The sequence below is a fragment of the Ips typographus genome, linkage group LG2 (genome assembly GCF_016097725.1).
Source record: "Ips typographus isolate SLU linkage group LG2, UJ_Ityp_2.0, whole genome shotgun sequence".
In the NCBI taxonomy this organism is placed as follows: Eukaryota; Metazoa; Arthropoda; class Insecta; order Coleoptera; family Curculionidae; genus Ips; species Ips typographus.
Window position 1 is genome coordinate 2,865,679 of NC_138423.1, and position 26,129 is coordinate 2,891,807.

General features: G+C 35.0%; 4 protein-coding genes across 7 annotated transcripts in view; 3 read left to right on the forward strand and 1 right to left on the reverse strand.

The window, feature by feature from the left end:
* Positions 1-26,129, forward strand: part of LOC145725573 (uncharacterized) — a 214,783-nt gene that overhangs the window by 21,609 nt on the left and 167,045 nt on the right. The window lies entirely within an intron of this gene.
* LOC145724564 (5'-AMP-activated protein kinase catalytic subunit alpha-2-like) lies at positions 86-13,289 on the forward strand. The gene is made up of 6 exons (XM_081972911.1): positions 86-799; positions 5,110-5,445; positions 5,501-5,804; positions 5,856-6,043; positions 12,816-12,933; positions 12,990-13,289. Exons 1-6 carry the CDS (start codon positions 245-247, stop codon positions 13,076-13,078), a joined length of 1,590 nt encoding a protein of 529 aa, XP_081829037.1. The 5' UTR covers positions 86-244; the 3' UTR covers positions 13,079-13,289.
* On the reverse strand, positions 13,303-19,171 carry LOC145724566 (CCA tRNA nucleotidyltransferase 1, mitochondrial). 3 transcript variants are annotated; one of them, XM_081972915.1, is made up of 4 exons: positions 19,056-19,171; positions 18,330-18,922; positions 13,908-14,101; positions 13,303-13,840 (listed from the first exon to the last, which is right to left on the reverse strand). In XM_081972915.1, the coding sequence occupies exons 2-4, from the start codon at positions 18,887-18,889 to the stop codon at positions 13,308-13,310; spliced, it is 1,287 nt and encodes a 428-aa protein (XP_081829041.1). In that variant the 5' UTR covers positions 18,890-18,922; positions 19,056-19,171; the 3' UTR covers positions 13,303-13,307. The 3 variants fall into 3 exon arrangements, with proteins under 3 accessions (XP_081829041.1, XP_081829039.1, XP_081829040.1); XM_081972913.1 differs by having other exon boundaries at positions 18,977-19,171; XM_081972914.1 differs by having other exon boundaries at positions 19,030-19,169.
* LOC145724571 (uncharacterized) lies at positions 19,312-26,113 on the forward strand. Of its 2 annotated transcripts, none has more exons than XM_081972924.1 (4): positions 19,312-19,503; positions 19,608-19,813; positions 21,145-21,245; positions 25,732-26,113. In XM_081972924.1, the coding sequence occupies exons 2-4, from the start codon at positions 19,618-19,620 to the stop codon at positions 25,915-25,917; spliced, it is 483 nt and encodes a 160-aa protein (XP_081829050.1). In that variant the 5' UTR covers positions 19,312-19,503; positions 19,608-19,617; the 3' UTR covers positions 25,918-26,113. The 2 variants fall into 2 exon arrangements, with proteins under 2 accessions (XP_081829050.1, XP_081829049.1); XM_081972923.1 differs by having other exon boundaries at positions 19,313-19,499.

A 26,129-nucleotide genomic window follows, 5' to 3' on the forward strand; every position in this document is an offset into this window, starting at 1 on the left:
GTGACGGCACTGTCTGATGCTTACCTATAATCATGTGATAGCATACATATCAGCTGATAAAAAAAAATTTGACAATGACAGTGACCAATGAGTGACATTGAAATGTTTTCATGTTTGTGTTAATGAAAATTTAATGAAAAATTAAAAACGCAGATAATTAATTAAAAAAAAACCTATATTCTATAATCTACAATAACCGATGTAATCGTAGCAAACTAAATAAAACGAGATAATAACTGTAGCGATGGCTGAGCCCACCAAATCTGGGGCGCAGCCCCCTGTTAAGATCGGCCATTACATCCTGGGACAAACGTTGGGCGTAGGAACGTTTGGTAAAGTGAAAATTGGCGAACATCAGCTCACCAAGCACAAAGTTGCCGTGAAAATCCTGAACAGGCAGAAAATTAAAAGCCTAGATGTGGTCGGTAAGATCAGAAGAGAGATTCAAAATCTCAAACTGTTCAGACACCCCCACATTATTAAGCTATACCAAGTGATTAGTACGCCAACTGATATTTTTATGATTATGGAATATGTTTCTGGGGGTGAATTGTTTGATTATATTGTAAAGCATGGGAAGCTACAAGAGCATGAAGCTCGAAGATTTTTTCAGCAAATTATATCTGGAGTGGACTATTGCCACAGGCACATGATAGTGCACAGAGATCTTAAACCTGAAAATTTACTGTTGGATCATAATATGCATGTGAAAATTGCTGATTTTGGGTTGTCCAACATGATGATGGATGGTGAATTTTTGAGAACCAGTTGTGGTTCACCTAATTATGCTGCTCCAGAGGTAAGTTTGATTTCACATAAAAATATAAAAGTTTCCATTGGAATATTCCTAAATGTAATTCATACATGAATGTATTACCTAGTCTCAAAGTGAATGATAGATGTAGGTAAATTTAGCATTGTTTATAAGTTCCTTTGATTGATTGGTACTTAATTAAGTAAAAAACAAATAATGTTAAGTCTGTTGTAAAAAATGTGTTGACTTAGCTCAGCCCAAGGCATTTGGCTCCATATTTTATAATTTATAGGTTAATGTTCTTACTCGATCCTGGGTCTAAATCTAATATTAATAACAACTAACCATTTTACCCATTTAACTATTTGTTACTATTAACAATATGACTTTAAAACCAAACCAACTTGGGTTATGATCACTTGCAATGGTTAGTATTCTGTTCATCTAAACAGGTCTTGGCTATTTGTGATATCTGTGTATGTCTCTGTTTGTTCTTTTACAGTTTCCAGATTACACCTGTCTACATATATCATGTGCATGTTAGTTGGCTATAAACCTTCTTTCATACAGATGATATTGCATGCCTGAGCCAATAAGTGAAAATGCAGGTTGTCAGGTTATTCTGCTTATTTTGCCTTTTCTTAGTGGAGTTATCCAATTAATTTTTGGTTTATATCCCATATTTTGTTAACTTTGTGAATGTTTCTCTTAATTTAAAGGTATATATATAATAAAATTTTGCTTATAATCGGTATTGGGTTAAAGTTTTATTCATTATAGATATCTTGATAAGCATAGGCATATGATGAGGGTGCTCTTTGGTTTGTATGCCAATATTTGCTTTGATTTGTACAAAAACTAAAGGTGCCTCATTAGCTTAACTTTGTTGTTATTATTTAGCCTTTGGAGCACCTTTTCCAGGTCTGCTGCTTTTGCATGTCTTTCTGTCTGTTATCCTGGTTCATGCATAGGTATGAACCAAAAGAAGACTGATAAGTTAACTGTCAGATTCTAAGTGATTCAAGTATGATTTCCTGGAAACCATCTAACAAAAATCTCAAGCAAACCAAAGAAGAAAAATTTAAAGTTACATAGCTTTATTGTAAAAAACTGCTGCAAATGTGTTGCCAAGTCAAAATATTTAATAGCGGTAGAATAATCGGTTAAAAAACGGTAGATAACCGTATATCAAAAAATAAACAATTTACATAAGAAAAACAAATTTTACATGATTTTAGATCACTATTTAGTTGCCCGTTTGTCATGTGATAATTGTTAAAGTAGCTGTCATAAATTTCAGAAACATGTCTCGTTTCAAAAACTGTGTTAAGGACATTTTTGGAATCCTCATTAAATATCCTATTCAATAACATGAAAAAACACTACAAAATTTGGTAAAGTCAAGTAGAAAAGCGGTGTCAAAGTTTGAACTGCCAGAAACACAGTTTGAAATGGCAATCAGGGTCAAAATTGCTAGTAAAACCCACTTGGAATAAGAAAATTCCTGCTTTAAGCACATTTTTGGAATTCTCATTACATTTCCTATTCAATAACATGAAAAAACACCGCAAAATTTGGTAAAGTCAAGTAGAAAATCGGTGTCAGTTTGAACTGCCAGAAACACAGTTTGAAATGACAGTTAGGGTCAAAATCGACTGTAAAACCCACTTGGAGTAAGAAAATGACTGTTTTAAGCACATTTTTGGAATCCTCATTAAATTTCCTATTCAATAACATGAAAAAACACTACCAAATTTGGTAAAGTCAAGTAGAAAAGCGGTGTCAAAGTTTGAACTGCAAGAAACACAGTTTGAAATGACAGTCAGGGTCAAAATTGCTAGTAAAACCCACTTGGAATAAAAAAATTCCTGCTTTAAGCACATTTTTGGGATCTATATTAAATTTCCTATTCAATAACATGAAAAAACACTGCAAAATTTGGCAAAGTCAAGTAGAAAAGCGGTGTCAGAGTTTGAACTACCAGAAACACAGTTTGAAATGACAGTCAGGGTCAAAATTGCTAGTAAAACCCACTTGGAATAAGAAAATTCCTGCTTTAAGCACATTTTTGGGATCTTTATTAAATTTCCTATTCAATAACATGAAAAAACACTACAAAATTTGGTAAAGTCAAGTAGAAAAGCGGTGTCAAAGTTTGAACTGTGAGAAACACAGTTTGAAATGACAGTCAGGGTCAAAATTGCTAGTAAAACCCACTTGGAATAAGAAAATGACTGTTTTAAGCACATTTTTGGAATCCTCATTAAATTTCCTATTCAATAACATGAAAAAACACTACAAAATTTGGTAAAGTCAAGTAGAAAAGCGGTGTCAAAGTTTGAACTGCCAGAAACACAGTTTGAAATGACAGTCAGGGTCAAAATTGCTAGTAAAACCCACTTGGAGTAAGAAAATGAGTGTTTTAAGCACATTTTTAGAATCCTCATTAAATTTCCTATTCAATAACCTTAAAAAGCATAGGAAATTTAATACAGTCAGGCAGAAAAGCGGTGTAAAAGTTTGAATTGTCAGAAATATATTTTATAAGAACAGTCAGGGACAAAATCGTCAGTAAAACCTACGTGAAATAAGAAAATGACTGTTTTAAGCATATTTTTGGAATCCTCATTAAATTTCCTATTCAATAACATGAAAAAACACTACAAAATTTGGTGAAGTCAAGTAGAAAAGCGTGTCAGAGTTTGAACTGCCAGAAACACAGTTTAAAATGACAGTCAGGGCCAAAATTGGTAGTAAAACCCACTTGGAATAAGAAAATGAGTGGTTTAATCACATTTTTAGAATTCTCATTAAATTTCCTATTCAATAACTCAAAAAAACATTACAAAACTTAGTACAGTCAGGGAACATCATGGAAGCATTTTGGAATGTATAAGAAGAGTATATTTTACGAAATGGGAGCAAAGTTGCGCATTTTGTGGGCATCATGTCGATTTTTGTGTTTTTTTTTGTAGTTGAGTACAGTAAAGCTATATACTTTTCCACACTCATTTAATTTTCCAAATGGCGAAAAACAATAACTAGATACTTGATTTCTTTTTGAATGCACTAAATGCAATAAATTCTCCTTGTAAATCAAAGTTTTTAATTTTTTGTACATTTTCGTTCTTAGTAAAGTAATTTGACACACTCATAGGAAATAAAAGACACTTATTAGGCAAATATCTACTAAAGATTTTATTTACAACCATATATGTAATGCTGTCATTACTAACGTCATTGAAGGTTAGGAAGTATCATATTGCGCACCTCTACTTCCCGCCCTCACTTCCCGCCCTCACTTCCCGCCCTCATTTCCCGCCCTCTAAAATTGTGATTGTTAATATTTTTTAAAAAAAAAAAGATGATCGAATCAAATTTTTTAAATGTCAGATAAAGTCGGATCGATATTCAGTTCGCAAATAATAAATTGAGAAAAATGTCCTGGATTACAACTCGAATTGTATGCATTCTAACGGTTATAATGCCTATAATACATTACAATACTAAAATTAACATGATCTAAACTAAAACAAACTACTTATTGAAATTAATGGTTACATTTGAATTATTATAAGTGTTTATAGAAATATTTAGGCCAGTACCAGCACTGGCGTCTCCAACAGTTGTCTCTTTGGTCGACAAATTAATTTGCTGCTGAATGACTGAGGTTTGTGAACTACTTGCAACAGCTTCAGAAGACATGGCACGTTGGGACAGCATAACAGAAAAGCAAAAGAAAAGCATATAGAAAAATGACTGCTTGGTAGTTTTTTGTTAAATGTAATATTCTAGATATGTTCAGAATGAAACAATGATTTGTAAATTTTGATAGAAATATGATGGTTGTAAATAAAATAGTATACAAACCTCGGTAGGAAGTTTCATTCCTGTCTCGAGATCCTAGCTAAACCTCGACGCTTCGCGTCTCGGCTATCTAACTAATCTCTCGACAGTAATGAAACTCTTCCCACCCCGGTGTGTAATATACTATTTTGACGGGGGCCAAATATCTGTAACTTTTGTTTAGTTTTCCAGTAAAGGATCTTTAGCCTGTAGGAGCTTTTTTTTGTGTCAATGTATAACTTTGTTGTTTCAGATTCGAAGTTTTCATTATTTTTTATTTATTATTAATATTTAGCATGTTTAAATAATGATTCTAGACCAAGTTTTGACTCACCGTTGATTCTCTCTGTTATGTATGTAAAGTATAATATTCAAGTTAACGACTTTAAAAGAAGAGTAAATTAAAACAGATTTTTTTATTTATTTAGTTAAATTTCCCGATTAGACTTTAGTTTTACCCCTTTTATTTAAATTTGCTATACTGCTTATAAGTCAAATTATTCTTGCAGGTAATATCTGGTAAATTATATGCAGGACCGGAAGTAGATATTTGGTCTTGTGGCGTCATTCTATACGCTTTACTATGTGGTACTCTTCCGTTCGATGACGAACACGTTCCGTCTCTGTTCAGAAAAATTAAGTCGGGCATTTTCCCAATACCAGAATATCTGAACCGATCGGTGGTTAGCTTGTTATGCCAAATGCTCCATATTGATCCGATGCGACGCGCCACCATCGAAGACATTAAAAAGCACGAGTGGTTTCAAAAAGATTGCCCTGCTTATCTGTTTCCATCGCCTGTTGAGCAGGATTCTTCAGTTATCGACATTGATGCTATCAGAGAGGTCTTTCATCGATTACATTGTCTAGAAAGTGTTAATAAAGTAAGAATTCCAACAGGTTTGTGAGAAATTTGGAGTCCAAGAATCAGAAGTGCACAGTGCGTTACTTAGCGGTGATCCGCACGACCAATTGGCAATTGCATACCATTTGATTATTGATAATAAACGTATAGCCGATGAGGCTGCGAAAGCTGAAATTAAAGATTTTTATGTGGCTGGCAGTCCACCACCAGTCAGTGTAGCGCCTAATATTGTAGCTGACTTTAATAGTCCTCTTAAGCCACATCCGGAAAGAATTGCACCATTAAGGGATAGAGTAACTGCGGCCAATCACGCAGCAGCTACTGGAGATCGTAGTAGAGGTAATTTTCGTGTTTGACTTTCAGATATTTGCTCTACTGAATATTTTGTAGTGAAACGAGCCAAGTGGCATTTGGGTATCAGGTCGCAGAGTAAACCAAACGATATAATGATGGAAGTGTACCGAGCTATGAAAGCTTTGAATTATGAGTGGAAAGTGATTAATCCGTATCACGTACGAGTCAGGCATAGGAACAAACTTCATGATCGTTATGTTATGATGTCACTTCAGCTTTACCAGGTATGTGACTTAGGATTAGCATTTCAGTCATTTTGCAACATCTCTTGGCAATAATATTGATGGCGGATTGCACCGACATTGATCGATCTAGACTAAGTTGTGATTTGACTGTGACAGATCATGTGTAAAATATCATAGTCAAATTAAAACCTAGTCTAGGGTGCCCTTAAATACAAAACTGAACGTCCAATTTATTTCAATTTCCTCATAAATTGTATTAATCTAGTATTAGATGCAATAAGTTAGTTTGTAGTGAAACTAGAAACTTACAGTATTGACAGATCTATAGGGAAATTTATACAAAACTAGGATGACGACAGTTAATGCATTTTAATCGTATTGACTGGCAATCACTGCCTGAATGCTCGTATTCTCCGCATTTATGGCAACACAGCCTTTCCTTGCAGTATTTTCCAACATGTCCAAAACCGCAACATTTGAAACATAAGGCTAGGTTAACATGTTCTTGGACGTAGTACACTTTCATCATATCAAAATTGACGGTTTCGGCTTTTAAAAACCACTTAGCTATTGCTGGTTGAGCTTGTAGAATCCAATTTTCTTTGGTGGGATTACGACACTGTTTTTTAGCAATTACTTCGATTTCCATCTTTGGGTTTGAAATATTCAGATCGGTTTCGATGGTGTCGTTCATTCTGATCAATTCTTCAATAAATTCGGTTTCTGAGTAGCCCTTTAGAATGCCAGTTATCATAAACATTGGATTTATTATCCCACTTTCTTTAATTTTTATGTTGTCCTTCTTTTCCAGTGTGTTTTTTAATATCTTTTGTTGCGCTTTGTTCCGGCTTTCAAAAACTATTGCCCCATCTTTCAAATGCTTGATATTTTTGAATCCTCCTTCTATCCGAGATCTTTCAATTTCTTTTTTAAGTTGACACATTGCTTCTCTTGGGTCTGAGACATCATTGATTTTAACGAGTGTTTCTAATTTCTTTGAAACTTTAGGTGTTGTTCATGTTTGTTTTTCTTGATCATTGTTTGTTTTTGAAGGATTAATCTCTTGTACTACAGCTGCGTATGTTTTTTCTTTTGGCACAATGGATTCTTGATTACTAGCTTTCAATAGGGGGTGTGTATTTGAGTCATTTTTTATCTTCAAGGTTTCCAATTCTAATTCATGTGCAATGGACATTTTTTCTTGCTCTAGTTGTCCCATTTTTAGGGTGATAAGAGTCAAGTTCTTGTAAATAACAGTAGTTGATTTTCTTAACCTTTCTTGATTGTACCTAATTATAGCTGGACTGCCATTTACTTCTTCACTTGTGTAAAATTCAATTTTTCCTAGTGCTTCAAATGTATCATTCAGAATGCTGCCTATTTGTAGTTCTTTTTGTTTTCGGATGTTTGTATTGTTTGTTGAACGGAGGACCTCTTTAAAATTGGTGCTTCCGCGTCTGACATGAGTCTTATTCCACCACATGTCCTTTTGTAACAGTTTTCCTCTTCAGGTCACATAACGTTACGTGTTCGCTTGCCGGAGTTATCCGGCGACTTAAATACGTAGTCGGTAACGATCGAATTGTCTTTTAACTTATTGAGGATCTCCGGTATTTGTCTGCTATTAGTATTATCTTCGATATTGGAAGCGATACCAATGTTATCTTTATATTGGAAGGTTTGTTTAGTTGACTGTGTCCTTATCAGCTCCGCTGCTGTTTTTTCTTGGTACCCGTGAATAATTTTATTTATTTCTGACTTTGAAAACGTTGTTGAACCCATTGAATTGGATCGGTTTTTCCGTGGAAATTCTTCACCAAATTTGATCATTTTTTTGTCAGTGTCTTTGGAACCGCCACTATTTTCAGCCATCACAAATGCAAAATTAAGTTGTCACTACTTTGTAAGAAAAAAGCACTTTATTGAAGAGCAAACAAAATGTATTTATATACGACTCGATGTTTGTGTTAAAGTAAATAATTTAATAGCGTATTTATGGGGTCAAAATAATACGATTTAACACAACTTACCTTAGACGAAAAGTTAACGGAAACTGAAATACAGGTGGTCAACGTAATTTTTTTAAAATGCACTTTCTTGAATAACTTGCGATCCATCACTTGGAGTTTTTTGCTAAAATTAGGTTTTCTGAGGGTGTCAAATTTGATTATCTACTCAGTTTTAAGCCAGCTTATAGAAAGCGCCAGCTACAATAAATGATTTGCTTTAAAATCGCTCTAACTTTTTTCTGGTAGAGCAAAGAGACAACTGACATCCGAGTATCTGTTATCCAATATTTTCTGAACAGAAAAGGTATACTTAGTTGGTATCCCTAAGATTAACCGTTTTCGAGATATTCGCAATTAAAGAATTTGGTGCCATACATGATTGCAATTTGTCATTTTCTTCATTGGAAGTGAGAAATAACTTGAACAAAAATATTCCGAATCGTTAAATTGGTCGGGGAAGCCAAAAAACATGACTAGCACAAAGTTCAAACTTAATCTGCCAGATTTTTGTGTAAGTGACACTTGAAGCCTTTTGTGTATGAAGAAATGATAGATAACCGAAGCAAATTATGAAATTAAACTCAAAAAGCTGTTGAGTCAGTTTGGAACAATATTAGGCAGTTATTTAATTGAACCGGTGATTTTAAGGATACTTCTTAACGTCTTCTTTCGGTGCCTTATCAGGTCCCCCTAACGTTGGCTTCTTCTTCTTGAAATAAGCTTTCAGCCTGTTTTTCCAGCTTTAAAGAGTTCCTTGCGACGTCGACATCCCTCCACCTCTTTGGTGGTCTGCCTGGCAGTCTTCTAGAGTGTGGTTTTCCGTCTCTCGCAATTTTAGCAATTCTATTGTCTTCCATTCTGTTGATGTGTTGATTCCACTCTCGCCGTCTCTGTCTCGTCAATCTTACAATGTCCTGTATGTCGCAGATTCGTCTTATTTCTTGGTTGGGTATTCTGTCACGTTCTCATCTCTGTCGTTTGAGTTATGCTCTTGGTTCTGCTGGTTTCTGCGGCATATGTGATTATTGGTCTTACGCATGATTTATAGGTATCTTCTGGTCTTTGCTTCTATTTTTAGGAACTGGTTTTTCCATATAATGTCTTTAAAACATCCTGCTATTCTAGAGGCCTTATCTATTTGATTCTTTACCTCAGATCTCCTGTCTTGATGGGACGGTTATTTCTACCCCTAAGTTTCTGAAGGACATCACCTGTTCTACTATTTCGTCGTTAACAGCTAGTTTGCATCTTCTAGGTTCTTTTGCTACAACTAGTGATTTTGTCTTGTTTATCGCAATCGACATATTGTAGCGTTTCGCTGTCAGGTAGAATTGATGAAGTAGTCTCTGCAGCTCATCTTCGTTTTCTGATATAATTACTGCGTCATCCGCTAAGTATTGTTATTTCTCCTTTGTTAGTTCTTTAACCATGCTCCGCGTTTTTAACGTGTTTTATTATTTCGTTTATGATTAGGTTAAAGAGTACCGGGCTTAGTTAGTTAGTTAGTCTTCTTTATTTCTAATTATGGTCACAATACATTTCCTGTAACTACAAAAAACATACATGAAAACACAAAAAGAAACAGCGTCATTTTAAGAATGAGTGTACACCTAATAGTCTCTTACATAATCCCTGATACAATATGGCTCTAAATTAATTAACATCTGTTTTACCTTTCTTTTAAAAAGTTTCTCATTTCTTTCTAATTTTAAATCATTTTGTAATGTATTAAAAAGCTTCAAACAGGCATAATATGGATTTTTTTCGGTTATAGTTAATCTGTGTATCGGATAATTTACATTTACGCTTCGAGTGTTATAACTATGATGTACCTCCAGATCAAACATACTTTTGTTTTTGAAAAAGAAAACTATACATTCATAAATATATAGTCCCCACACCGTCAGAATGCCATTAGCTTTGAAAACCCCCCTGCAGCTCTCCCTGTATCCCATTTTCTTGACTATTCTAAGTGCTCGTTTTTGTAAAACAAAAATTTTTTCCATTAAGCTATTAGAACCCCAAAATATTATCCCATACTTGAGCACAGATTCAAAGTTTGCGTAATATAGGATTTTTAATGTTTTTTAATTGTTCTTTCTTACTGACTCGTATGCCATAGCAAACTGAACTAAGCTTTTTGTTTAACTCTAAAATATGATTTGACCAGTTTAGGAATTCATCCAAGTGAATTCCAAGAAATTTGGTATGTTCTACTAGCTCTGTATTTGATTGTCCAAAAGTTAGTGTTCCAGGTTTTTCAATTTTGAATTGTTTTGTTCTAAAGAGTAGAACCTTTGTTTTATTATTATTAAGTAATAATCTGTTACTTTTAAACCAATCTTGTGCCCTGCAAAATAAGTTTTCTCCCGATAGTGCTAGGCTTTCTACATTTCTTCCCCCTGTCAATAAATTCGTATCATCGGCATAACACGTCACATGCTCATTTTCTGAAAGCAGAATGTTGCTCAGGTCATTAAGAAATACAATGAATAAAATAGGTCCCAACATGCTTCCCTGTGCAATTCCAATTTTATTTTCCTTCAGACTTGAGAAATAATTTTGTCCATTTTTTAATATTTTAACTTTTTGTTGCCTATTAGTTAAATATGATGAAAACAAATGTAATGTTTGACCTCGCACACCGTAAGCCTTAAGTTTTCTAAGCAACATATCTGGGTCAACACAGTCGTACGCCATTGACAGGTCCAAGAAGATGCCAATCGCCAGATTACCTTTTTCCATACTTTCTAATATCCGTTTTGTAAAGTTAAATATTGCAGTCTGCGTGGACCTTCCAGGTACATAACCATGCTGATTTAAGCTCAATAAATTACAATGCTTGAAAAAATCTATCAACCGTTTACACATACATAATTCAAAAATTTTTGAAAAAGCGGGCAACAAACTAATAGGCCTGTAGTTTTCCATCAAATCCGCATTTCCTTTTTTAAATAAAGGCTTAATCAACGCTATCTTTAATTGCTCTGGAAATATACCATGTTTGAAGGAATTGTTAATTATATGGCAAAGCAGCAGAGTCTCCCTGTCTTATTCCTGTTGATATTGGCACTTCTTGGGTCAGGCTGTTGTTCACAAGTATTCTGGTCGTTGTATTGGTGTTCAAGTTTTCAATAGTTCTAACTTTTTCTTCCGGAATGCTGCCCGGTCTCAATATGGTTGTGATGTCATTTAGCCTCACTCGATCAAACGCTTTGCTCAGATCTATGAAGGACATATACGCCGGTTTCTCGTATTCGATTGATTTCTCGACTATTTGTCGAATGATGAATATGGCGTCTGTGGTAGACCTGTTTTTCCTGAATCTCTGTTCTTACCGCATATGATTTTCGTGAATAGTTTCATCATGGCGCTTAGGAAAGTTATTCCTTTGTAGTTTCCCGGTTTTTTTGTCGCCTTTTCGAAGATAGGGATAGTGATGCTTTACTTCCAGTCGGTTCGTATAGTTGTTTCATTTAAGATCTTCTGGTAAAGACTGGCTAGTTGTTCGCTTAGTGGTTTACCTCCGTACTTTATCAGTTCGTTGTTCGTTGAGGCTTCGTCGATTCCTGGGGCTTTTCTGTTTTTTAGTTCCTTGGTATATTTTTCTACTAGTTCTTGAGTTACTTCTGCCATTCCTGGCTTTTCCTGGTGTTGAGTATCATCTTCGTCGAACATTTGTTTGAAGTAATTTATCCATGCCTCGCCCGGAATATTTGTTACTGTTACATATTCGTTGACTTCGCGTTTCCTTCGTCTTATCAATCCCTATACCTTGTTTTGGCTGCCATAGAGGTCGTGTTCCACATCCGCCATGAAGGTTTCCCAGTATTCGGTCTTTATTCGTCATATTTCTGCCTGCGTTTTGTTCCTTATTTCCTTGTATCGTATCCACTCTTCCGGTGTTCTGTTATTTAAGTATCTCAGGTAGGTTTCACGTTTTTCTCTTGCCATTTATTTACTTCCGGCGTGAACCATGGTGTGTTATGTTTATTGGCCTAAACTAACGTTGGCAATTACGTAATTTATTTAAACGTAATTTATTTAAATAAATGGATACTAAGTAAACCTTTTTTGGATAGAAGATATTTGCTCGGATATTTGGGTTCCAATTGTCACTTGGCTACACCAGAAAAAAGTTATGACGATTTGAAAGCAAATATTTGCTGCAGGTAGCGACCTTTACGTATTTAGGTATTAGGCGTTTAGGTATTTCTGTACGCCCCATTTTTCCAAAATTGTAAAAGCAGACATGCTACTTAATCCAACCTAAAAACTGTCACGTGATAAAAAAATTAATTTGAAGGGGGTATGTATATTTCATCAAGATTTATCATTATCTCAATACCAAGGGGACTTATAACTAAATTTAAGAAGAAGAAGGTATTGAAGGTATCCTGAGGCAGTTTAAATAGAGATAGATGCATTTTGATGTATTTCCAGGCAGTTTGAGGTATTTAAGGCATTTTGAACAATAATAGAAGCATTGTGAGGTGTTTTAAAGGCATTTCAAGGTATTTTGTATGCAAAACATTTTGGTGTACAAAAAATTATCGGCGGTCTACCTCTCGGGATGACCCAAATAAAAGGGTCAACAAATCCTATGTTTTATTTGGCCGTAACACACCAGCAAAAACTTTAAACGGCCACTAAAAGCAATTTGTAACTACACTAATTCGCATCAAGTACTCATTTTACAAAACATTCAGAAGACAAACGAGAGTGCTTTTTCTTTCGATGCAACCCGCGTAATCGTGGACGCTATGACGCTGATTTCAACTAGTTTGTATTATAAATTCCAGGTTGATTACCGAAGTTTCCTCTTGGATTTCAAGAGCTTAAGTAACGAAGAAGCAGAATCAACAAACGTTAATCCAGCTACTTTGCTTATGGACGCAATTCCGACCCCAGTTTTAACAGGTAACTTGTCTCTCAAATTCATTTGACTTAAACCTCAAATGTGTGTTTGAACTTAGGAAATATTGCTATGCCAAAACCGAGTGGTCACCACACCATGGAATTTTTCGAAATGTGCGCAGCTTTGATTATTCAACTTGCACGTTGAATGCTTATATACCCCTCTTAGAGTCTATAACCTAGTTGCAAAATTATAACAAAAGGTATATTTTAAATGTTATTTAATTTTATTTCACTTATATTTTTAGAGGTATTTTAAATTTCACTTGTTAGCTATTTGGCGCTGTTGCCTTCTTATTTTAACAATGTACATATAAATTTATTTGTTAAAACCTAAAATAAAACGGGATTGAAAGTAACTCAAACACAATGTTTTATTAAGAACCTTTATTTTTCTTTCTTTGAGCTAATTTTTCTAGAACTGAAGGAATTTTCTCCAGCAGCTGCTCCCTGTTCAAGCTGAACTCACTGTCAGCCCAAATCTCCTTTAACTCATTCAAAACCACTCCCATAAATCTACCACTTTCCACACCTTTCTCCTTCAGCATACCACCACTAATTGGAAATTGCGGTATTTCCCAACTTTCAAACTCTTTTAAATGTGGCGAGTTGTTGTACTTCAAAACTTCGATAACGCTCAGTCGAATTAAGTTTGGTTTGGACTTGGTTTTTACCACTAATTGTTGGTACGGCAATAACGGTTTGGGGTGCAATTTTGCTTCTCGGTGTTCCACTATAAAAGCCGCCAAATCGCGTTCGAACGCTGAAAATCTCAGGCGAGCATTTAACTTAACAGCGTCTTCCACTGTGTTTAAAAGCGATGAAATTAACGTTATTGCGTTTAGACTTAAATGTTGACTTCTAGCCCACACTCTTTGGAGTTCTTCCACATTAGGTTGACTTGGTAAACCTTAAAAGTTGAATTAGTTCGATAGTACTCATTTGGTTAGCATTTTGAGAAACAAATGGGTTTTTACCTATGTGCTCTGAACATCCGCAATCTATGATAATTTCCATTAAGTCACCAGCAAAGTTTCCTTCAAGTATTTTTTTAAGTTCAGTCCAAATTCTCTCGCCTGAGATTCTACTTAAACCAGAGGCGTTTTCTTTAATTGCCTCTAAAGTTGATGCCTCATGGTTGTTATTGTTTTCTGCTATTCTTCCGTAAAACCTTAAAAAAAGAACAGTTTTACAAGTTAGTGAAAAACATTCTTTAAAAAGATTATTGTCAAAGCTGTTATTATGTCCCTGACTGTATACCATGTCTAAATACAATACAATACAAAAACTCTTTATTTACAATTGTGTTACAATAATTATACATTGAAGCACAAAATAAATAGCGTCAAAAAGAAAAGACTTGCCAAAGCCTGTCCCAAGCCAGATTGGAAAAGAGTGGGATGCAGGAGGAACAACATCGATAGAAAAAGACAGGGTTCAGCTAGCCCGGATGATAGTACCCTGTCAGGGTACAGACGAAGACCACAACGGCAGTGAAGGCGGAAGTGGCAACCATGCTTTTAGGATAAACAAGAGCGAAATTGCTACCTTGCAATGAGGCGCGGAAACGCCAAAGGCTAGAGGAAGACAACCTTAATGATAAATCACCCGACCTTCCTGGATGGGGGTTGAGACATGGGACCAACCCCTCGGTACGCGGAAAAACAAAAAAGGTTAAAAACTCCAGTAACCAACCTCGGAATGGACGGAAACAAAGACGACCCAAGCTTAGGAAACGGACTATGAATATTGGAACCATATTGGTGGGACCAAGAGATCGAGTTTTACAAATAGAAGTTAAAAGAAAGGCTTACAATAAATTCCTTAACTCTCAAACAAACCAAGATAAGACACTTTATAAGAATGCCCCAGCAAAGGTCCGAAAAATGATCTGTCAAAGGAAAAACGACGCATGAGAAAGAAATTGTTCGGGAATAAATACCTACTTGGGAGGCACTAGAAGCACTGAGAGTTGGAGACTACTAAAGTCGCTAAGACAAGATAACAAAAGAGACATAATATCACCGATAACCCTAGAAAAATGGGATGATTACTTTAGCAAGCTCCTCAAATAGGCCACACTTTCAAATCGAAGACCAGACTGGTGCAATACAGACGACAGCATCTCCAATTAGAATAAATTATATAGAGACAAAAAATACTTGTAAGCTTTTAAAAACTGGAAAATCTGCGTTATTTAAGTACGGGACCGACAAACTTTTTAAACAACTTACCAACTTATTTCAAAACTGCATCAACGAAGCGGAAGTACCTGACGAATGGAAAACATCTTATATGTCGACGATCCACAAGAAGGGAAATAGAGAAGAATGCGACAACTGCAGAGGCATATCAGTACAACGCTCAATGGCTTGAGTATACGGAAAAATACTTACTAAGAAATTCGAAAATGAATACAGCGACTTTGAAGCGGAAGAACAAGCCGGCTTCAGAGCGGGAAGATCTACAGTGGACCACCTATTCTGTCTCACCCAGACGATAGAAAAGAAAACAGCATTTCAGCCAGAAATACACCTAGTTACTATAAGTGGACCTAAAAAAGGCATACGATAAGATCCCACAAAGCAAAATCTGAGAAGCCCTAGAGAGGACTAACAGCAATGTCAACTTAATTAAAGCCATAAAGAATCTTTATAAGGACAATACAACTAGAATAAAAATAGCAAAAAGGATATCAAAAGGTTTTAGAGTGGACAAGGGCCTGAAGCAAGAATGCAGCCTCTCACAGACGTTATATCTGGAACAAGCTTTGGAAGCATGGAAACGAAAGTCTAAAGATATGGGCATCCCACTAAATTACACACTTTTATATACTGTGAGCTTTGCAGACGATCAAGTAATTTTGGCCCAGGACTACGAAGACCTGGAGTATATGCCCCGGAAATTAGTTGAAGAATATACCAAATGGGGCCTTGTAGTGAACCTAAATAAAACCGAATATATGTGCATAGGCGGACTACAACAAGACCTTATCCTCGAAGATACACAACAGAAAATAAAACCCTGCAACAAATATAAATAGGCCTGGGAATGTACATTACGAACGACGGTACCACGGATGAAGCCATAAGCGACCGAAACATACAGGGATGTAGAGCCATCAACCTTCTAAACAGTGTACTATGGGACAAAAGTCAGACATACAGGTGGCGCAACTCAAATGGTATGGACACGTCCAGAGGATGGGAGAAGAAAGGCTACCCAAGCAAATCCTTAATTGGACACCACAGGGGAGAAGAAAAAAAAAGCGACCCAGAAAAAGCTGGAGAGAGGGCATCACTACACAAGTCTGAGAAAGAGAATTTGAAAGACCTGTGGATGAACCAAAGGCGACTGGAGATCGGAAGACGTCGAAGAACGTTTCAACCCGATGTATACAAGAAAAAAAACAAAATAAAATTCGGTTACATTTCTGTTTGCAATCCAATATTGAAATAATCACTCAATGAGTAAGGCTCTATTTCTAGTAACATTTTTTAAAGCTTAGTTTTAAATGTTTTCTTATTAGATATACATTGCACATTTTTGGGTAACAATTATATACAAACGAAGACACATATAAAACGGACTTTTTTCTGTAAGTGTTAATCAATGTACAGGATATTCTACATTTAGATTTCGTGTATTATATCTGTGGAACTTTTAATTCAAATTCGTCCTTGTGCTGCAAAAAGAATGAAACTCCAATATGTCTCTATATTGTATTTTTTTGAACACCTTAACGCTCTTTTCTGAACAACAAACACATTTTGAATTTTACTGCCACTTCCTCAGAATACTATGCCGTATCTTAAAATTGACTAAAAATTTGCAAAATATACGATTTTTTCATTTTCTCATTCATAATACCTACCGGTGTTGATTTATTTGAAATATATCCGTGTTGATCCGGGTTGAATAGCTGCCATTTGTTTAAGAAATCAATAAGTCTTTTAGACATGACAAGCTGACTGATAAATTGGCCGGTAGCTTTCAATTGAATTTGGATTACCTTTCTTGTATAGAGGCCTGATAACAGCCAGTTTCAACAGACTCGGAAATGTCCCATGCTTGAAAGAGCTATTAATTAAAAAAGCACACAACACTGCATATAATCGGAATTACCATTTAAACGAGACATGTACTATACTTATTCTTTAATTATTTTGATAAGTCACAAATTTCCGAGTCAGTTACGTTTTACTGGTGCCAGAAAAGAAACATTGAATGTATATTTCGATCAATATTCTGATGCATTTCACAGTTGGGTAAATTAGTCTAACATGTTTAGTACATTGGAAACAATTGATAAAAAATGTAGATTATATTGATGAGCGAGTTTATTAGGAATCAAAAATAAACACATTTTAAAAATTTTGCAGTAAAATGTTGTAAACGATCTATATCATTATTTTTTATTAAAATTACTAAACATGACTTTGTTTTCAAAGTTTTTTTGGGTCACCCTGTTTAAGGCAGTTTAAGTTTTTTACTTAAACTGAGTAGTTTTACGTGTAACCTTGCGAATCCCGTATTTCTTACCGTAATGATCTAAAGAAATTGTTGAATTTGAAACAAGAGTAGTAGAATAAACCACTTTTTAAAAAATGTGCAATAAATCCTGTAAAGGGTCCTTAATCGCAAAACTGGCAAAAACGTCTTGAGATATTGACCACAAGGCTGGATAAAGGTTATTGTGAAATCCAAAAATTTTTTTGCCAGAAATCACGACGTTCAACCAAATTTTTCATTTTTTGAGTACACCTCAATCACACTCGGTAAACTCGGATCCGTGGCAACTTTCAAAAAGATCATTTAGGTCGTCAGAAATAGGAAGAAAATACCTTTTAATCCTCAAAAAAATCATTAAAATCGAGTGATTCAATTTGAAGAAACATCCACTTAAAAAAGACCAAAAATTTTGCTGTCCCATTCTTTTTGATGAGCAGTTTAGTTCTGCCAGTGGGATAAATCACACTGCATATTGTAGTATAAATATATTCCCGAGTATATCCAATAAATTCATCCTTCTCTTACACTTCTTCTAAAATTCTCTCTGCATTTTATCCAAAAATAAATTTCTGAGAATTTTCCATCTCTACCCTTTTAACAATTCTTCTAATATGATGACTAGTTAAAAGGTAACCTGGTGTAGAACTGTTGTGTTTTAACTGAATGTAGATATAGCAATAGTTCGAAAATGTCTTTTAATTCCAGAGTTACATATCTTTATTTTTTCTTTAGTTTATCCACTTACTAATTCAATTAGGTTAGGTTAGGTTAGGTTATAGTGTCAAAGACCCTTTAAAATTGAACATACTTATTGAGGATTTTAAAATCTCTACTGTACAATTTTGTATCTCTACTTTGCTGTAACAATTTTTTTGTCTTTTACTCACCGACAATACCTAAGAATCCTTAAATAATCTTCTTGAATCCTTGCCTTTGCACTACCAACAAAAGCAACCCTCCTCTTCTTCAAATCATCATAACCAAAAAAATAATCATACACATTCCCATCTAACCCCAAATACATGGAGTTTATAGTTAAGTCCCTCCTCAAAGCATCTAGTAACCAATCTGTAGTGAATACAACCTCTGCATGCCTCCCATCAGTGGCAACATCAATTCTCAAAGTAGTCACTTCAAAGTTTTCTTTATCGTTGATACGCGGTGTAATTGTGCCGTGCTTTTCACCATTTTCATTGATCATTCGAATGTTTTCAGACTCAAACATTTTCTTCATTTCAGTTGGTGTAGCGACAGTAGCAAAATCCAAATCTTTGGGCTGCAGCCCCATTAGCAAGTCTCTGACCGCGCCTCCCGCTATACGAATCTCAAAATTGTGTTTCTCAAAAAGGGACATTAAGGTCTTTAGTTCTTCGGTGAACAGGGAGCGAAACTCTGGACTTTGCAGTTTCATAATGACTGGGTTGTCTCTTGACGGTGGCATTTCCATTTTGATTCGTTTAAGCAGCTGCTCAGGCACGTGCTGTAAAATTTATACTTTTAAAAACCTGTTAAGTAAAATGTTGAAAAAACTAACTTTAGTGGAGAATGTTCTTTTTAACAACTTAACTGAAAAAAGTGACAACTTACGACAAAATAGCATGTTATGAATTCACCTTTTTTAACGTTAGTTTGTATCAAGAAAAGTCAATAAACGTATAAACAAATGATCTAAAGTAAAATAGGAAACTTTAAATTTAAAAAGAACAATCAAAACAAATCTGTAGACAAAACTTACATAACCTCAATTTTACTTATACATGCGTTGGTGGTTGCTGTACCATTAAAACGAAAATCATCGATCACGTGATTATATTTACGCTCTCATAAGAAAAATCACGTGATCGGTATGTTAACGCTGTCAGCGGTCAAATGTAGACGTCGGTCGAGTGTTGCGGTTGTTTGCTTGAAATTTTGTGCCGGATTATTTAATTAGTTCTTATTTACAATATAAAGTATTGAGCTTGTTAATAATAAAATCATTAATATTTGCGTGCAGTAGTGATCACACAGTGTTTTCCAGTAATTTTACAGTAATTGACCTCTCCAGCTTCCATCGAGTAGGTAAACGTTTACAAAACGTTTAAAAGGCTTGTCAAACCTTGAATTCACCACTTTAAATTTAAATGCAATTTTTTGATTGTGGCATATCTTTAAACTAATTTTAGAAGTACTACAATGTCTGACGCACAAACCATTTACGATTTTACGGTAAAGGATATCAAAGGGAATGAGGTTTCCTTGGAAAAATACAAGGGACATGTTTGTCTTATTGTTAATGTTGCTTCCAAGTGCGGCCTGACCAAATCCAACTATGCAGCTCTCAATGAGCTTTTCGATAAATATGGTGAAAGTAAAGGGCTTAGAATACTTGGTATGTACTTAGTTATAATTATCATATTATACCTTCTTATCATTAAGGTGATCATTTGTCCCTATTTTACAGGATTGTCCTTTTTCTCTTTACCCCTTGTACTGTATTGTAACTGTCCTGTATTTTGATGTTCAGAGTTTGCTTTATACAAAAATTGTCAAAAAAATTTGATGTTGGTATAGTTTCTTTGAGTTGAAAATGATTACAGTACCCTGCAATACAATAAAATAAAAACTCCATGCAATACAAAAACTATCAGAATCCAACAGTCTTGTATAATAAGTAAATAAAAATCTTGAATAAAAATATTTGTTGGGAACTGAAATTTTCTGTATTGCAAAGCATGAAAAAAATGTTTTTAAGGTTTGTTTTATGAATATAAAATGAAGTAGGGTATTTGTAAAAAAAAATATTTTTTGTTTATTTTTTCCTTGCTTGCATTGATAAGTATGAGTTATAACATAATTCTAGTTGTAATTAATCTGAGTCTGTAAACATGATTTTTTCCACAAAAATGTCTTCTGTCACTGATATATTTATTCTTTTCTGTAGTCTTCAAGTTACATAATTTAGATATTACAACATCCTTGATGTTCAGTTTGGATTTCTATTGCTTTTTCTTCATATATTGATGGAAATATGTAGACTCTTAAAGTGAATAGGCATTTGACCTTTGAGTTAGCCTATATTATTGGGTTTCAAAAAATATGGTTACCTCACATGATAATTAATTCAGCAGACTCTGATGATTAAACAATAACTGTGGGAAACCACTAGTCATGGTACTATTAGTTGTAACATACCTAAGATAATCCTAAATAATTAATTATCAGTATGACAAGTCATTATTTATTGATTTTATTTAGGATACTTCAGAGAATGTCTTATAATATAAAAACAGATCACAATCATATATCTTTATGTCTTGTTATGATAATTAATTCAGTAGACTCTGAACTCCACTCTGATGATTAAGCAACTGTGGAAAACCACTAGTCATTGTACTATTAGTCATATAACATGTGTGAGATAATCCTAAATAATTGATTATCACTTTGAGTAGTTAGTATGTAAGGCAAATTTTTAATGTGTCTTATTGTTTTTTTATTTATGATACTTCAGAGTAGTAGGTATTGCTGCTGAAAACAGATCATACCTTATGGTAGGTATGACTATAATAATTTTAAAAAAATCAAATACCAAATTGATCAATAATCATGCATGTTCATTTGTTATACTTATCCTTATATTTTTTTATTATTGTTATACTTACATACAATTTGTTTGTAAAAATGGATTACAATAATACTTTATAACCTGCTTTTTTGCAGCTTTTCCTTGCAATCAATTTGGCGGTCAAGAGCCAGGCAACAATGAACAAATTTGTGAATTTAATTCTTCCAAAGATGTAAAGTTTGACTTATTTGATAAGGTAGGTAAATAAGAACTATAAGTCTGCTTGTAAATCTTACCTACTCACCTATAAAGATGGAGTGACTTCAGTGACTTTAACCAGCTTTTTATTGACCAGTGAATTTTTACTGAAATTTATGGAGGCTTTGTCAATACTGCGACTTTAGCATCAGCATTTTGTGCAACTTTTCAAAGAAAATAAATGATTTTGGGCTGCTTTATCAACTTCTATAGGGCAAGATTCCAGCTTGCATAATTGCCAGAATAAGCTTTATAAAGTGTAATATGCTAATTATTATGAAACAGTATAGTGTTATGAGAGCCTTTCTTTCTCCAATATTACTAAGCCCTGTTCAGTGACTTCTGACCGTTGCGCCACATTAATTATCTCATTTCATTAGACAAAGATCGAATAAGAATATGTGTTTTATAACATGATATGGTCAGTCTGAAGGTTTAATAATCAGGTAATTTTGACGTTTTTATCAGTTTTGTAAATAAACAGCGTGAGTCATCTTAATTAGAGCAGTTTTGTGTCAGAAATGACATTCAAGTATAGTGAAAAGGAAAAAATCTTACTTTATTTCAAGATTTTATAGACTATCTCCAAAAGTAAAAATTGACTAGAGAAACTTGCTTGATTTAAACTAGTCAGAATACTGTATATCCATTTTGAAAGTTCCATAGACCTCTAAATGCTATTGAAAATCTCTTAGCAAGTGCCAGAGGCCTCTACAAGTGTTTAAAACCTTCCCAGAGTTGTTTTGATTTGCTAGAGGTTTCTAGGACCTTTTTGAATGTTCTAGAGACTTCTAAATGCTACCTACAACCTCTGGTAGAACCTTAAACTGTCAGAGGCCTCTACAAGTCTCTTAAACCTTCCCATAACTGTACTAAATTGCCAGAGGTCTCTAGGACTATTTTGAAAGTGCCAGAGACTTCTAAATGCTACTTAGAACCATTTCAAAATTGTCAGAGGCCTCTAGGATCGTTTTGAAAGTGCCAGAGACCTTTAAATGTTACTGAGAACCTTCTTAAAACTGTCAGAGGCCTCTACAAGTCTCTTAAACCTTCCCATAACTGTTCTAAATTGCCAGAGGTCTCTAGGACTATTTTGAAAGTGCCAGAGACTTCTAAATGCTACTTAGAACCATTTTAAAACTGTCAGAGGCCTCTAGGATCTTTTTGAAAGTCCAAGAGACCTCTAAATGCTACTGAGAACCTTCTTAAAACTGTGAGAGACCTCTACAAGTCTCTTAAACCTTCCCATAACTGTTCTAAATTGGCAGAGGTCTCTAGGACTATTTTGAAAGTGCCAGAGACTTCTAAATGCTACTTAGAACCATTTCAAAACTGTCTGAGGCCTCTAGGATCGTTTTGAAAGTGCCAGAGACCTTTAAATGCTACTGAGAACCTTCTTAAAACGGTCAGAGGCCTCTACAAGTCTCTTAAACCTTCCCATAACTGTTCTAAATTGCCAGAGGTCTCTAGGACTATTTTGAAGGTGCCAGTGACTTCTAAATGCTACTTAGAACCATTTTAAAACTGTCAGAGGCCTCTAGGATCTTTTTGAAAGTCCAAGAGACCTCTAAATGCTACTGAGAACCTTCTTAAAACTGTGAGAGACCTCTACAAGTCTCTTAAACCTTCCCATAACTGTTCTAAATTGCCAGAGGTCTCTAGGACTATTTTGAAGGTGCCAGTGACTTCTAAATGCTACTTAGAACCATTTTAAAACTGTCAGAGGCCTCTAGGATCTTTTTGAAAGTCCAAGAGACCTCTAAATGCTACTGAGAACCTTCTTAAAACTGTGAGAGACCTCTACAAGTCTCTTAAACCTTCCCATAACTGTTCTAAATTGCCAGAGGTCTCTAGGACTATTTTGAAGGTGCCAGTGACTTCTAAATGCTACTTAGAACCATTTTAAAACTGTCAGAGGCCTCTAGGATCTTTTTGAAAGTCCAAGAGACCTCTAAATGCTACTGAAAACCTTCTTAAAACTGTGAGAGACCTCTACAAGTCTCTTAAACCTTCCCATAACTGTTCTAAATTGGCAGAGGTCTCTAGGACTATTTTGAAAGTGCCAGAGACTTCTAAATGCTACTTAGAACCATTTCAAAACTGTCTGAGGCCTCTAGGATCGTTTTGAAAGTGCCAGAGACCTTTAAATGCTACTGAGAACCTTCTTAAAACGGTCAGAGGCCTCTACAAGTCTCTTAAACCTTCCCATAACTGTTCTAAATTGCCAGAGGTCTCTAGGACTATTTTGAAAGTGCCAGAGACTTTTAAATTCAACTGAGAACCAATTTAAAACTGTTAGAGGCCTCTAGGATCGTTCTGAAAGTGCCAGAGACCTCTAAATGCTACTGAGAACCTTCTTAAAACTGTCAGAGGCCTCTACAAGTCTCTTAAACCTTCCCATAACTGTACTAAATTGCCAGAGGTCTCTAGGACTATTTTGAAAGTGCCAGGGACTTTTAAATGCAACTGAGAACCAATTTAAAACTGTCAGAGGCCTCTAGGATCGTTTTGAAAGTGCCAGAGACCTCTAAATGCTACTGAGAACCTTCTTAAAACTGTCAGGGGCCTCTACAAGTCTTTTAAACCTTCCCATAACTGTTCTAAATTGCCAGAGGTCTCTAGGACTATTTTGAAAGAGCCAGAGACTTTTAAATGCAACTAAGAACCAATTTAAAACTGTCAGAGGCCTCTAGGATCGTTTTGAAAGTGCAAGAGACCTCTAAATGCTTCTGAGAACCTTCTTAAAACTGTCAGGGGCCACTACAAGTCCTTTAAACCTCCCCATAACTGTTCTAAATTGCCAGAGGTCTCTAGGACTATTTTTGAAAGTGCCCGAAACTTCTAAGTGCTACTGAGAAGCATTTTAAAACTGTCAGAGGCCTCTAAGATCATTTTGAAGGTGCAAGAGACCTCTAAATGCTTCTGAGAACCTTCTTAAAACTGTCAGGGGCCTCTACAAGTCCTTTAAACCTTCCCATAACTGTTCTAAGTTGCCAGAGGTCTCTAGGACTATTTTGAAAGTGGCAGAGACTTTTAAATGCAACTGGGAACCAATTTAAAACTGTCAGAGGCCTCTAGGATCGTTTTGAAGGTGCAAGAGACCTCTAAATGCTTCTGAGAACCTTCTTAAAACTGTCAGAGGCCTCTACAAGTCTCTTAAACCTTCCCATAACTGTTCTAAATTGCTAGAGGTCTCTAGGACTATTTTGAAAGTGCCCGAAACTTCTAAGTGCTACTGAGAAGCATTTTAAAACTGTCAGAGGCCTCTAGGATTATTTTGAAAGTGCCAGAGACCTCTAAATGCTACTGAGAACCTTCTTAAAACTGTCAGAGGTATCGTAAGTCTCTTAAACCTTACCATAATTGTTCTAAATTGTCAGCCTCTAGGATTATTTGGAAAGTGCCCGAGCTCTTTAGATACTACGGCAAACCTTCTAGAAATTGCCAAAGGCTTCTTACAAGTGCTCTAAACTTTGCAAGAATTGTTTAATTGTTGGTACATAAATATTGATTGGTTGGTCATATAGTATATAATTTATTGTAGCTCCTGCCTTAAGTTAGAACCTAAAACTACAGTCATTTTGACAATCAATCCAATAAATTTTTATATCACATTAATCACCAACATACGTTTATTGCTGGTGTTTGGGACGCAACAGTCAGAAGTTTCTTGTTTACCCTATACTTAGAGGTGGAAGATTCTCCGAAGTTTATTTTTGAATAAAATGCGAAGTGAATTTAAGGAATTTAAAGATAATTTAAGAGAATGATAAAGAAAAGGCTAATAAATGCGCATTAAAAGCAACAATTCAGGCAATGGACACTATTTGAAAATTATAAAATGCCAAGTAGATGTGTTTCTTGGAGGAATCACTCTATATGTATATTGGAGCTAATGAACATTTTTATATTTTTCTTATGTCACGTGACAGCTGTCATAACTGTCGAAATTCGTTCACCACTGACTTGAAACTATAAAAGTTTAACCAAATTTGACAGTTGGGACCTTAAGGAACAGTTCAGTTCGTCAAAGAGGTCCACGTTTTCCAACCACACGAATTATAAAAGCTTCTTGAACTTTTGGACGTTGTCAAAATGACTGAGTTAAGAGTTTTCTTTTTGGCCACGTGTTCCACATCCACATGTTGCCGTTATGTAATTCTTAAGCTTTTCCACATGGAAAAGGTGTTGTAGAGTCTGAAAAACTGACTTTTTTTCGGTTTGTGAACGTATGGCGTTCAAAATTCCATTGCCTGAGAGTTTAAATGAAGAAGAAATATTCAAAATTCTGAGAACATTTATTTTGTAAAAGAAAATTATCTTGGGGCCATTTCTACATACACTGCGTCCATAATGTACTGAATAATTAATTTTACCTGTCACTGCAACAATCTTGCGACTATAATTGATCTACAGTAACCTGATTGGCACTCCATCTTAAGATGGGCAATAACAAAAAAATGTAAAAACCTTTGTTGCTTTAGGTTGATGTGAATGGAGACAATGCTCATCCATTGTGGAAATTCCTAAAATCCAAACAGGGTGGCACTTTGGGCAGTTTTATAAAGTGGAATTTCACCAAGTTTGTGATTGACAAAGAAGGAAAGGTGGTGGAACGACACGGTCCGACTACGGATCCCAAAGACATAAAACTGGAAAAATATTTTTAATCTCCTTTTATCTTCCAATTTTTGTGATACCATGGGCATTTATTCTATAGCTTTATACTGGGAGTACCTGGGGGTATTAGAGTTTTTGTTGTAAATTTTGTTGTTGTTATATTGTTGTATATTATGCTATTGCGCAAAATATTTATTGGAATATGTATGTTTAATAAAACTATAAATAATGTTGGTGACTACTAAATTGTTTGATTTGTAAT